Source organism: Colletotrichum acutatum (genome assembly GCF_030867785.1).
Source record: "Colletotrichum acutatum strain CBS 112980 chromosome Unknown BDZ83scaffold_258, whole genome shotgun sequence".
Taxonomy (NCBI): Eukaryota; Fungi; Ascomycota; class Sordariomycetes; order Glomerellales; family Glomerellaceae; genus Colletotrichum; species Colletotrichum acutatum.
In genome coordinates this window covers 18,881-31,812 of record NW_026849252.1, presented here as the reverse complement: position 1 = coordinate 31,812, position 12,932 = coordinate 18,881, and the positions used below count along the sequence as shown (strand labels likewise).

Genomic DNA, 12,932 nt, shown 5'->3' with positions numbered 1-12,932 from the left:
GGCAGATCCGCTCGGAGCAGATGCGGTAGAGGCTGCGGGCCCCTCGGCCGAGGTAGGGGCGTCGGTGGTGGCATCAAGCTGGCTTCCCGTTAGGCTGGGCCGGGTCGGCTGTGCCTCGGCGTCGCGGCGTCGCTTAGCTCTTGAGGTGGGGTTCGGCTCCGGAGGTGTCCCGGAGCCTGGTTCGGGGTCGGCTTGGTCGGCCGACATCAGTCCGGTGCCCGACGGCGGCTGTGAGGCCATCGCGGATGCGGGCTCCGGCAAGGGGAGGTGAAGAGTTTTCGGCTGTTAGTAATTTGGTGGTAGGCTCACTCATTCACTAACAGCAGATGCCAAGAAAAATTAGGCGAGAGGGAAGTTGTCCTCCCCAATAGTCGCCTTCGTCGTCTTCAGTACGACCACCGGCCGACACCGTTTGCCGGTATTGAGCCATTTGGGACTCCTCAGCAGTTAAAAAATATGTTCCAGTCGACTCAGGAAAGTTGGGAATAAACCAAAAGCTGGCAAGACCGATAATAATGCTGACAACTCCTGTGACTGTGTTAGTGAAGGGGATTCTCACCGCAACCTATAAAAACTGACCCTCAAGAAGCAAGAACCACTGCCATGCTGATAGTCCAGCTACATCATTCATATTTCGGAGAACCCCAGCAGCCAGAAGGCCCGACACCGCCTGCGAAATGGTGTTTCCGGCGTGCCAAATACCCATGCGGAGGGGAGACTCATGCTTCGTGTACCAAGACGACGTCAACAAAGACACCGCTGGCACAAAAGGGCCCTCAGTCAGGCCTACAACAAAGCGACACAGGAGAAAGCCCCAGCCGGCAGTGACAGCAGGCATACATATAGTGGTGATGGACCATCCCAGCATACAGCACGGAAGTAGGATTCTTGGCTTTCCCTTCGCGATTATAACATTTGCGGGAACTTGCGAAATGATGTATCCGACATAGAAAAGCGAGATACCGGCGGACCACACCGTGTCTGACATGTGTAAATCATCTTGCATGCCGGCGAGTCGTGTGTTCGAGACGTTGATGCGGTCTAGATAACTGAATATGGAGAGTCAACAACTGAAGGGGTACACTATTAACCGAACATAGGAGAAGGACGGGGGAAGCTTCGAGACTCACTTCATCATGAGCATGACACACACCATCGGGAGGAATTTCCAATCGAGGCGTTTGCGGACAGCTCTATCGAGTGCTTTAAGCTCCTCAGGGGGTTTGTCTCTGATGAGGTCGTACGGCTCCAGTAAAGGGTCGCGGGTGGGAGCATTTTCTTCCCACTCAATCCCGACTTTGACATCGACTGAGCCGCGTTTGGAGCTGGGAAGAGTTGCCATGGTAACAGAAGACTCTCTGATTTAGTAGAATGAGGCACGATAGGAAGGTTTTGGAAATGGTATCTGACAAGAAGATTCGACATCTTTTGTACTCTTGCGACACAATGGCCTTGGCCTGATGCTCAGTTGGGAACCAGCAATTTTCGACAACAATTCCAGAGCCAAACAAGCATTCAACTTCCCCGCATTGAAGCCCAGTTTCCCCACGGAAGGATTGTGGATGTGTTGGGGCTGTCTGGGGTTGGGCTAGCCTCTGCCACCACCGGAGCGTGTCCGATAATTGACGACCCTGCCCGGACTAGGTCCGGTCAGCAACGGCTTTTGCAACCGGCCAAGTTCTTTGAAGTGAAGATTATGCCGGAACTAGTGATAATTAATGCTCTGGTATTTTACTCCATTGGCGAGAATCCCCATGCGGACCTCCAGACTCAGGCGTACTGCTTTAGCTGCTTCATGCTATTGATCAAGCAATCCCGGCTCAGCTGACTGGTAAATTCAGTACTCATCACGTATTATAAAGGGGAATCATGGTGCAGAGTATTACGCCCCCGTTTTATCTCGCTGTATCCGGCTCCATCCACAATCTACATAGTTTACCAAAAACATCTATGCAGGCATAGCTGACACGGAAGATGAAGTTTAAGGGTACTTGCGAGAAGTGTAACCCAGATTGCCGCCCTCGCCTCTCTCTACTCGACTCCATGAGCCTTAACACAGAGCTCATATAGCGAGCTGTAACCGTCTACGTGAAGGTACATCGGATGAGTTGCTGAGATCGAAGTGGAATAATGTTTGGGAAGTGGCTCCACGAGACGGTCTTGGAAAAGGTTAGCCAAATCATATTTGCAGAGGACCGGAAAACGCCGAAATCGTCTCACATTAGGTGTTGTTCCGTCACTTTCCATATTCCTGGTGGAAAGACTAAGCAAGACCTGTTGGAACGCTGCAAGTGCAGGAAACCGTGATGCCACGATTGTCACAAGCGTCGAGGCCTTGCCAATGACTTCTGTCACTTCAGCGAGTCGACGCATGGCAAAATTATCTTGGCTTCTTCGACGGGTGAGGCATACAAAAGCGACCGCAGCTTGAAAAATGTCGTATGCATCAATGAAGCTGCAAACAAAACTCCCCTTGACAAACAGATCGTAAGATCGGTTGATAAACTGATATGATGCGTTGATAGTATCTGTCTCAAGATCTTGGTCGTTTCCTAGCCATAAATCATCATCCCTTACGATTGCTTGAGGCGGTGAAGATTTAAGATGAATCAATGCCCGACAAGATAGTTGTTCGAAAAGATACAGAAGGTGCCGCGTAGAAGGCGATTGACGATCAACGTTGGGTGGTAGATCTCTCCAATGAATGATATTACTGTAGGCAAGTAGAATATTCTCTTGTTTTCCCGACCGGATGCTTGAAACCAATCGTGAGTAGAGTACAAGATAGCGAAGGGTTTGCAATCTGTGATGCGGCGTCTCCATCGAACTGGATAGACCATCATCTTTCGCTGGGAGCTGCATCACTTTAGTCAACTTCAGACGGACCGAGAAGCCGTCTATGTGGTGCGCTCAACTCACTTGTACCGAAATATCATCATCCTGGATGCTCAAAGGGCGGTCCATGATAAGGCTGAGCATGCTAGGGCCAAGTTTAGTACCAGAAATCCTAAGTTTTTCACGGACACAGTCATAGCATACCGGTCAAAAGAGTAAACAGCCCAAAACATCCATCGCCGTCTGTTGGCTTCAGATATCCTCAAGCTAGAGTGCAGATCTGGGTCTCGGTGCAGGCCGATTGAGATACATGTCTTGATTCCCAGACCCAGTAGATGCCAGGCGGAACCACCAGAGGAGTTGAATAGAGAGTAGATAGTAAGCATGATCATGCAGTGTATATGCTCAAGGGCTGATTCGGTGCGCAGAATGGAAGGAAGTTCGCTGAGAGCGGCAGAATGAAGGTTTGAGCTAAGAAATGATAAATGAGTAGAAGTCGGAGAAACTGAAATCCCAATAGCACAAGCCATGTGAAGGTTGAAAACATGTAACGGCGGAGGCTTCTGTGCCGCATGGCTTTGAGTTCTGTATGCCAAAACACCCTCACATTGCTGGAGAAATATGTCCTCATCGATGTATGGCATAATAATTGGCCATTCCAGGAATTTTCGGATATGCTCAAGCGTTAGATCCCGACTTCCCAAATTGAGGCTACTACTCATATCAGGAGTCTGGGGTGCCGGCATCGCTGTGGATGGGTCGCGTCCATCAATAGCCAGGGCCCCCGAGATCACCTCTGCTAGGGAAAACTTCCTAGGTAGATCATCGGAATTATCTCGGGGCTCGGCCATTGCATTTCGTGATAAGAAGCCGATTGCCCCCATCGTGGCTCTCACAGATGAATCTTCGGTGGCATGTCTATTCGTGTTGACAGGGTCGGTTGTACGGCTTGAGGTTGTCGACATAGCATCACGGGGTGTCGCAAGACTTTCATCCATAGGAGAATGGCCATGACATGAACCAGCTCGACCGCTGTGCGTACGCGAGCGTTTTCGATGGAGCGATTCTAATTCCAGATCGGCAATCCGCCTTTTCAATGACGCGACATAACTGAGAACTGTCAGCGAGCATATCATCGGACAGAAGACTAGGACATACAATTACCCAGTGACAGAAGTGTGAGAGAGCTCAGATACTGTGTTAAAATCTTGGTTCCGTGGGATACACTCGGCACCTAGCCCACTACATGAGGTGCACGCTGGCAGACGTCGGTCGCACTGATGATTGTCAGCCAACACTGATGAAGATGGAGTCCAGACATCGATATTATAACTTTTTGCTTCCTCTTCCAACATCTTTCGCAAGCTTGTGCGCGAGTCTCCGTGGTTGCCAAGAGCGGCTCAGATATTCCCCTTGAGTTCGAGGCGTCCTGCGCACCTGCAGATGAAGTCGAACTCATAGTCCGACAGTCTATCCTTTGATAGTAGATATTTCAGAGTCCGCGATGAGGCAGATAGTTCAGGTGATCAGTTGGGAACAGATAGGCGCCTTCAAGTTGGCAGGAAATGCGATGTGGAAGCTGGAGGCCCAGAGTCTCGCACCTCCGACTGTTTGCCGATGTTGCGGGGCTTGACCCCCAAGCCTCCGTGGGGAAGGGTGGGGAGGATCTAATTGGACCACCCCGACACCTCATAGACATACCTACATCCCAGTCCTAGTCGGGATAGGGACTAGAGTAAAGAGGCTGCTATGCGAGTTGATAAAAAAGTAATGAAGTCTAATTTAAGGCATCTATAAGTGACGGTCAGGATTTCAAAAGACGACGTGATGAGTAGGAGATTTATCCTCAATTCTACATGTATATTTTTCGTGTGCCACACAGCAATATTTGTTGTCGTAAGAGAGATACTGTCTGTGGTGAAATCTATGATTTGCCATTTGTATGGGCAGTTGTCCTGTCACTGAGGCTAGCCATCTCCGCCGCTCTCTTCGTGGCACCGGCAATAAGCAAGGGACCATCCGTCGCAGCCATGACCCAGCGAGCACCCATTTGACAGAACTTTTCTACGAGGTCCATGCGTGAGTGAAGACCTCCCACTCCAACCCACTTCCCGTGCTTATTGCAGGCAGCGATCGTCCGCTCATAGGCCTCTGTGAGTCTAGGGTTTTCGTAGTCGCCCGGGATACCCATCTCCGCCGTCAGATCGTTGGTACCGATAAGTAGAGAGTCCACGCCTTCCACTGCTGCAATCTCGTCGACCAGCTCTAGTGCCTCAAGAGTTTCGATCATTGGTATAACCAGAGTAGCGTCATTTGTGATGGGATTTGAGACCTTGGCAGGAATCGTACGGAACTGATAATGAGGAAGTCCGTTGGTCGATGATCGTGTGCCGATAGGTTGGAACTTGGCAGCAGCAACAACGTCTCGTGCATCTTGTACACTGCGAATATGCGGCACAATAACACCGAGGGCACCGCCGTCTAAGATCCTTGAGACAAAAAAGGGATCCTTGCTGGGCGCGCGTACGATAGGCGAGATCCCGGCGTACAGCGCAGCGATGCACAATTGGGAGGTCGTCTCGAGATCGAATGAGGAATGCTCCATATCGACTAGGATCCCGTCGAATCCTGCTGTCTTGGCCATCATGGGAAGTTCTACCGACTTGACTAGTTTGACGCTCAGGGTCGATGCAACCTCATCGCGAATGAGTTTCTCCTTGAACGAGTGGGGAATAGAAACGGCCATTTCGGTTGAGAGGGAAAATGTTGGATGTTGAGGACTATGATTGATTGATTTGCTGTGTAATGGAATTCTTGGAACGCTTGTGACAAAGGTATTGTTATATGACTTTCCAGTCCTTGTTCGTGGACGGACGCCCGGAGGCATGCCGAGGATCTCCATAACGTCGTCGGCGCTTCCGCAAAGTTTTCGGCCTTCCGATGCCATGTCAAATCCAATGATCACCGAATTACTCGACCAGTCGTATGAAAGCTGTCTTTAGTGGCGTTCTATCGTGAGATTGCGGCTGGGATATGGAGCTACCGGGGGCCGTCCGATACCCTCGGACCACTTCCGGACGGATGTACAAGGCATGAATAACGACCAGACTTGGTTGCCACTTTGTGATCATTGTTCCCCATAGCTCGTTATGTATTTTATGAGTCGAATCGCAGTCCTCCAAATCTTCATCCACCTCCATCCACCTCCATCCACAGCGACCTCCAGACAAGCTTGAAAATTGTGGATCGAGACCATCGAGCAGCAGGGACTCATTTATCTTCACTAGCGGCCGTTCTTGTCCCACTACGATCAATCATCTCGTCAATATGGCTCCAGGACTTGTGTCTGATCAACCTGAAAGCGCTTTCCTCGATACTAAGCCAACCGTATATGTCTTGGATTCATTCCAGCCTGAGATCATCGACTTCTGCAAACATAACTTCAACGCGATCCTACCTGGACAATCCGAACATGCCAACTGGAGGGAAAACGCTCGTTTCCTCCTTGTGCGGAACTCGCGTCTTACAGCCGAGGATATCGCTGCTTGCCCACATCTTCTTGCAATAGGAAAGCAAGGTGTCGGTATTGACAAGATCGATGTTGATGACTGCTCCAGACGCGGCATCAAGATCTTCAACACACCCGGCGTCAATGCACGAGCTGTGGCTGAACTTGTCCTGGCTCTGACAACGGCCGTAGCAAGACAAGTGGGAAGCATTACACGCAAGCAAACTTCTGGTCTTCTTGTGCCCAAGGAGAAGTGCACGGGTATCATTTTGCATCGCAAGACAATTGGCATACTCGGCATGGGCAACATTGGAAAGGCCGTTGCCCAGATCTTCCGCGGAGCGTTTGAAGCTGACATTGTGGCCTACGATCCCTACTTACCTAACGAGGCCTGGACTGACATCCCTCATCACCGGGCCCAGACGGTGTCAGATCTGATATCAGTTTCCGACGTTGTGACGGTCCACATGCCGTTGACATCCTCCACCAGAGATCTCATTGGCTATGAACAATTCAAAATCATGAAGGAAACAGCCATAGTTATCAACACAGCTCGGGGAGGTATCATAAACGAGTGTGGACTAGAACAAGCCTTATCGGAAGGCCTCATCTGGGGTGCCGGCTTAGACTGCCACGAGGAGGAACCCCCCAGCAGGGAGAAGTACGGATCCTTATGGGACGTTGGTGCGGTCAGTACACCGCATATTGGAGCAGCAACGAGAGAGACTCAAGTCCAAACGGGCATGGCGGCAGCTACTAAGCTGTTTGAATATGCCAGAAGTAGGGCGTAGATGGAAAGTGGCGCTGAATCATAGTTGATGCTGATATACTTCTATTGTACTTGAATCTTGGGTCAGTCGAGAGCCGTGCCGATGTGGCCGAAAACCTATTGTGAAATATTGCTGCCTGCAGAATCACTGCTGAGATTTACTGCAAGTCGTATGTACTATTGGAACTCAAACAAATCCAACGCTCCAATGTGCCTTTCTGGATCGCCGTACACATATTCCCCCAAGACAGATTCCATATTCCATAGTGCCTCGTCATTCAAAAGCGCCCAGTCCAATAAGTCGCTTCCCGGGGAAAAGTTGTCTGGGGCTGCTATTGGCCTACCCGTGGTTCTCGAACCATAGCTTGATGTTGCAGAATTGCCCACCCTGGCTCTTTCAACGGGAGGCACGAACGAGAAGTTGGTTGTAATGCTTTCTCGAAAGTTTTGTTCTTGAAGCCTGGCATCCGAATGCGTGACCAGGGCACCTGGTCCTGACACGCCTTGCGAAGTAAGAATCGACGATCTTGAGATTTCTAGGGGATCAAAAGATCTTTCCGATGATGGCTGGAGCCCGGAGATCATGTAATTCAGGGTATTGACTTGGGACAGGACATCTGATTGTAATGCCTCAAGAATTTTGTCTAGTTTTCGAGTGGTGTTCCGTCGAAGAGCTTCAAAAACGGCAACATAATGTTTGGCACTTGGTAACTGCTCCGCCATGTTCTTTAGTGTCTCTTCACATTGGATCAGCCCGGCTGAAGCATCCGAGAGACCTTCCTTCTCTAGCTTAGTTGCAGTCGAGACACAAAACAGCACCGAGAGGCCAGCCGTGAACATCATATGAAAATAGCTGCGGGTGTGCGTGGTCAGTGGTCGTTGTTGGCACAGTTTCGAGTAAGCCCAAATAGTTTGAAGTGCAGTTTTGAGACATAGGTTGGAAATATGACGTGGCGCCTTCCCGGCTCGTTTGGGCATAAGGTCAATGGCTCGTCGGACTAGGTAGAGTTTCTCCCTAGCCAGTAAAAGATCGTACCAATCCTGCGACTCATAAAGACATTTGGGTTGCTGGAACACTGGGCAATCATCTCTCCAGTGTTGTAGGTCTTGCATCAAGCAGCTGAGAGTTGTGTATATATGACCAGGAGCCAGATGAGCCTTTGAAGGCTGGATATAGTTGCACGCAAGTCTAGAAAATTCGGAATGAATCCTGGATGAGATTTGTCGCAAACGCACGGAGATGAAGAAGACAGTCATCTCTGTCGTGTCAAGGGTGACGTGCGATGATCGAAAGGCCTCAAAATCGCTTGAAAATTGATCTGCAGTAACAAGATCCTCGTCGTTTGCGTCTGCCGGAAAGCTGGCTTCAATGTCGCGATCATCAATACTGAATGGTTTTCCCAGGACGGTAGAGCTATATCTGTCAATCATGTAGACTTGCCAGAACACTCGTCGCTTCATCTGAACATCCATGAGGTTCGTGGAGTTACTTCCATTGAGGTGCAATCCTTGTTCGATGCATAGACGACCACATAGCCGAACCACATCCCAAATGGACGTGCCTAGTTAAAATGAGTATGGCTTCTCATTAATTGATGGAATGTGGTATGGGGCCTACCTATCCGATGGTAGATACCAAAGCGGCATATCAAGAGAAGGTCTTGAATGGAGGCTAGGCCCCGTGTGAAAAAGTCTGATCCCATACGTTGCAGGGCCGCATCCAATGGCAATTGCCAACTGCCCTCCAGGTTGCGCCTGCGATCATTTGGGGGCTGGGAACCTTTTTCACGCCTGAGTCCCCCCGTTTTCTGCTGTCTCGTGGGAAGCCAACAGAGGCTCTCAAGGTTCTTTGCGACTTCCGACGTCTTCCGGCCGATAATCCGTATGTGGATGACGAGTTTCGTGCGATGCAAGCCCAGTTGGAGCGCGAATTGGAGATTGTGTCAGGCGCTTCAGTTTTGGATCTCGCCAAGGAGACGTGGACCGATATACCAAACAGACGACGGTTCGTATTGATGTTTCTAGCGCACTTGTTTTCCCAGTGGAGCGGAGCCAATGCGATGTAAGTACAATGACCCCTACAACAAGAATGCTCCTCTAACTTGTGGCCCTATTAAGCACGCAGTATAGTCCGTCCATATTTGGACATCTAGGCATTCAAGGCGAAGAGGGCCGCCTTCTTGCTACTGGAGTCTATGCTATTGTCAAATTCGTTTCAGTCTTGATATTCTCGGTCTTTGTTATCGATTTTATCGGCAGAAGACGTTCTCTTCTTACTGGCATATGTCTCCAAATTACCACGCTTCTGTTCATTGGTATTTACCTCAAGGTCACCAATGGACGTGATCCAGAAGACATTTCTGCAGACCCGACGGCGAGGCGAGCAAGCGAGGCCGCCATCGCGGCCATCTACTTGCATGCAATCGCATGGTCCATAGGATGGTTTTCCATTCCATATCTCGTCAGCGCAGAAGTTTTTCCCATCAGAATTAGATCCCTCTGCGTATCTGTTCTCATGGCCTTTCATTGGGCCTTTTACTTTGGCTGCTCGCGAGCTATGCCATCCCTTCTGGCCGCTACCGAACGATATGGTGCATTCATATTCTTCGCGAGCATCTGTTCTGTGTCGCTCGTCTACGTCTATCTTGCTATGCCGGAAACCTCTGGGAGATCCTTGGAGTCCATGGAGAACCTATTCAATCGGCCGTGGTACACGGTATACAAGGTTGCGTATCCAAAGGCCGAAGATCTCGCAGCTCGCCCGGTGGTAGGAGATGGCGACGGTAGAAGGGATGGAGGAAAGGAAGGAGAGAATGGTGCGGTCATCCACGTGGCTTAAGACTTGAAAGCATATCCTGTAGATTTTATGGCTGACAGCTTGATATCCGAAGGGAAAGGGCCGGCTAACGATGGTGACAATTTCCTGTCTTCTCAATTTTTCCCCTCATCTTTAGTAAAGACAGATTCAGTACGGTAATGCTTGTTAATATGGAAAGGGCCCAGCCATGTTGTCAAAGCCCTTTTGGGCAAAGGCTCTGTTTGGGAATTCTACCCGAATTTTCTGCCTTGTCATTCTTTCTGACAAGGAAAGTCTGAGCTTAAGGGGTAAGGTGGGATACTTTGAGGATCTCTGAGTCTAAAAGCACTGAGCGCCAAGCGTCAAGTGTCTCCAAGATCTACGCCCTACTTTCTCACCTCCCAAGTCTAACAGTGACGTAATACACACTTTTTCTGAATGTATGTTGAACATAAGTAGATGGAATGATCAGAACTCAGCAACTAAAGATCAGCCGAGGACTTTCCGTGGCTCTGCGGCTTGCTCTGGAGTGTCGCGACACAGACCGGTCTGGAAACCCCGCGCTGCTTAAACATCCATCGTCCGAGGCCTGATATGGCGGACTTTAGCTTTCTCCATTCCTGCCTTAGCATAAGGCGGAACGAGTAGAATACTGCAGTCGTCCCGAATCTTGAACTTCCCACTCCTTCAAGCCATCATCGCGATGATATTCATGATTACACAAGACCATTCAGATCCTGCGCGGGTGCCGACGGACTCCATGTCTGAGCTCCAAACCTTGTACACCGGACGACTCCAGCTGTTCCCCCGTGGCCCCAGCTTCCTCTTGTACGCCAACCTGAGTGGCTAGGGCAACTTCCCAAAGCAACCGTAGAACACGCATCACGCGTCAGTATGGTTTCAAACATCGTATACGATCAGCTACGGCTGACCAATATCGCTGGTCGGTCGAGTTGGGGGATTCCGACGATCGTTGGCAGAGTCAGCAAAGTCCTGCTGTCTACTGTTATAAAGTCGATGTGTCTCGTGTTCTCGCCAGGCTTGTGAATAGTTCGTGCTGTAAAAGAGCTTCTGTCATTTTTAAAAACATGGATGTTTTGAAGACAAACCCCCTCTATCTCGGCGGTGCGCTCGTATGCGTTGCCCTGGCTGCGGTATGTTTCCGACTAGCAGGACTTCGGAATACACTGATGCAATTCACATGTAACTTCCACTGACAAATGGCTTGCCAGTACGTCTATGCCGGGCTCACAAACCCGTTGTCGAATATTCCTGGGCCATGGTACACCAGGTTCACAACACTGCCATCGACCTTCAAGGTCATCACCGCACACCACCCTGATTGGATCCACGATTTACACGCCAAGTACGGACCGGTAGTGCGGTACAGTCCATACGAGGTCGATATTTCTGATCCACCAACATGCCAGCGGATTCACAGTGTAAAGACTGGATTCTTCAAGTCGCCATTCTACTCACTCCTCATCACCGATTCTTCTAGCGTGTTTAATGAGATACGCCCAGAAATCCATCGCAAGTACAAGCGCTTGCTGTCAAACCCCATGTCAGAAACTGGCTTGAAGACGTTCCTCCCTCGCATCGACAGTAAGGTTCGCTTGGCTATTGAGCGTATCCGTGACGAAAACAAGGTTCGAGGTGCAGCCGATATCGCCAAGTGGTTCATGTTCCTCTCCTTTGATGTTATTGGTGATCTAGCTTTTGGCGAGTCCTTCGGCAACTTGGAAAGCGGCAAGGTATGTGGCCTCCTTTTCTGAAGGTCCTGACGAGATCTTTGGGGTCTACACTGACGCTCATGGTTCTGCGTAGAAAAATCGATCTGTCAACGACTTCGTCAGCCTTGGTTTCGTCGGCGGACTTCGATCCATGTTCCCCACAATCGCCCAAATCTCCCTCTACCTCCCGATCCCAGTCTTCAAAGAGGCCACCGCGATCCAATATCGCACCTTTGACTACGCTCAAGGTGCTCTGGACCGCCACGCCAAGCGCGTTGAAGAGACTGGATCTGACCCTCACCCGACAGTGTTCTCGAAGCTCTACAACGCTGGCGAGGAAGAGACCTGGAACCCGATCGAGATCCGCGACAACGCGCAGGTCTTCATCGTCGGTGGCAGCGACACGACCGCTAACTCGATGATCTACCTTGTCTGGGCAGTGTGCAAGATTCCCGAAATCAAGATCAAGCTCATGAAGGAACTGGACGGCCTGCCGGACAACTATACCTACGACCAGTTGAAGGAGCTGACGTATGTGAACTGGATTGTCAATGAGACACTTCGGCTTTACACGGCTCTGCCGTGTGGACTTCCGAGGATAGTGCCTCCCGGCGGTGCGGAGCTTTCGGGGCAGTTTATTCCCGAAGGATTCACCGTCACAACGCAGGCGTACAGTCTTCACCGGGACGAACATGCGTTCCCCGACCCGTATCGATTCTATCCTGAGAGATGGGAGAATACCACGCAGGAGATGAAGGATTGCACCATGCCTTTTGGCGGTGGTGCCCGGAGTAAGCACTGTTCAGAACAACGGCAACTCTTTTCAATGAGACGACTTTTGCTGACGGCTAGGAACAGCTTGCTTGGGAAGGCATTTGGCTCGCATAGAGCTCCGGCTCATCACTGCCAGGTTTTTCAAGGCTTTCCCGAAAGCAGTTGTGTCTGATCTCGAAGGAATGTGCGACAAGGATATGGAGCCAGCGTTGCATTTCCTAATGGTTCCCAGCGGTCATCGATGCTTAATTAAGCTCGATGGGTAACTGTACATCGTATTGTTGGCATAGAAAAGAGCATGAGGAATATCATGGGTTCTCTAAACATGTCGAGCAGTGCCGTGAGCCTCGTTTTCGCGAACCAACGTGGAGCCAAGTCAGGTCCGTGGCAGCGTAGAAGCGGGCCAGAAGCTGAAGCTGGCTTCCGGACCTCTTGCGGAAGCAGAAAAGATCCGGCGCCTGCGTATCTCAGCCTGCTTACGTGGGACGATGACTGACCGTATGGAGACTTCAGAGC

General features: G+C 50.4%; 6 protein-coding genes across 6 annotated transcripts; 3 read left to right on the top strand and 3 right to left on the bottom strand.

The window, feature by feature from the left end:
• Positions 1 to 396: 396 nt before the first annotated feature.
• On the bottom strand, positions 397 to 1,490 carry BDZ83DRAFT_644481 (major facilitator superfamily domain-containing protein). Its single transcript, XM_060509757.1, has one exon. It carries the CDS (start codon positions 1,004 to 1,006, stop codon positions 566 to 568), a length of 441 nt encoding a protein of 146 aa, XP_060357485.1. The 5' UTR covers positions 1,007 to 1,490; the 3' UTR covers positions 397 to 565.
• A 462-nt stretch (positions 1,491 to 1,952) lies between these two features.
• BDZ83DRAFT_644478 (fungal-specific transcription factor domain-containing protein) lies at positions 1,953 to 4,392 on the bottom strand. The gene is made up of 5 exons (XM_060509756.1): positions 4,000 to 4,392; positions 3,040 to 3,945; positions 2,920 to 2,980; positions 2,221 to 2,856; positions 1,953 to 2,159 (listed from the first exon to the last, which is right to left on the bottom strand). The coding sequence occupies exons 1-5, from the start codon at positions 4,188 to 4,190 to the stop codon at positions 2,085 to 2,087; spliced, it is 1,869 nt and encodes a 622-aa protein (XP_060357484.1). The 5' UTR covers positions 4,191 to 4,392; the 3' UTR covers positions 1,953 to 2,084.
• A 367-nt stretch (positions 4,393 to 4,759) lies between these two features.
• BDZ83DRAFT_758726 (HpcH/HpaI aldolase) lies at positions 4,760 to 5,581 on the bottom strand (the record flags this gene model as incomplete). The annotated part of the gene is made up of 1 exon (XM_060515079.1): positions 4,760 to 5,581. The coding sequence occupies one exon, from the start codon at positions 5,579 to 5,581 to the stop codon at positions 4,760 to 4,762; it is 822 nt and encodes a 273-aa protein (XP_060357483.1).
• A 581-nt stretch (positions 5,582 to 6,162) lies between these two features.
• On the top strand, positions 6,163 to 7,134 carry BDZ83DRAFT_771755 (D-isomer specific 2-hydroxyacid dehydrogenase; the record flags this gene model as incomplete). Its single annotated transcript, XM_060515370.1, has 1 exon — positions 6,163 to 7,134. The coding sequence occupies one exon, from the start codon at positions 6,163 to 6,165 to the stop codon at positions 7,132 to 7,134; it is 972 nt and encodes a 323-aa protein (XP_060357482.1).
• A 1,573-nt stretch (positions 7,135 to 8,707) lies between these two features.
• Positions 8,708 to 9,951, top strand: BDZ83DRAFT_658219 (general substrate transporter; the record flags this gene model as incomplete). The annotated part of the gene is made up of 3 exons (XM_060511018.1): positions 8,708 to 8,740; positions 8,825 to 9,174; positions 9,243 to 9,951. The coding sequence occupies 3 exons, from the start codon at positions 8,708 to 8,710 to the stop codon at positions 9,949 to 9,951; spliced, it is 1,092 nt and encodes a 363-aa protein (XP_060357481.1).
• A 1,046-nt stretch (positions 9,952 to 10,997) lies between these two features.
• Positions 10,998 to 12,682, top strand: BDZ83DRAFT_758724 (cytochrome P450; the record flags this gene model as incomplete). The annotated part of the gene is made up of 4 exons (XM_060515078.1): positions 10,998 to 11,063; positions 11,142 to 11,663; positions 11,737 to 12,433; positions 12,501 to 12,682. The coding sequence occupies 4 exons, from the start codon at positions 10,998 to 11,000 to the stop codon at positions 12,680 to 12,682; spliced, it is 1,467 nt and encodes a 488-aa protein (XP_060357480.1).
• Between the last annotated feature and the right edge of the window lie 250 nt (positions 12,683 to 12,932).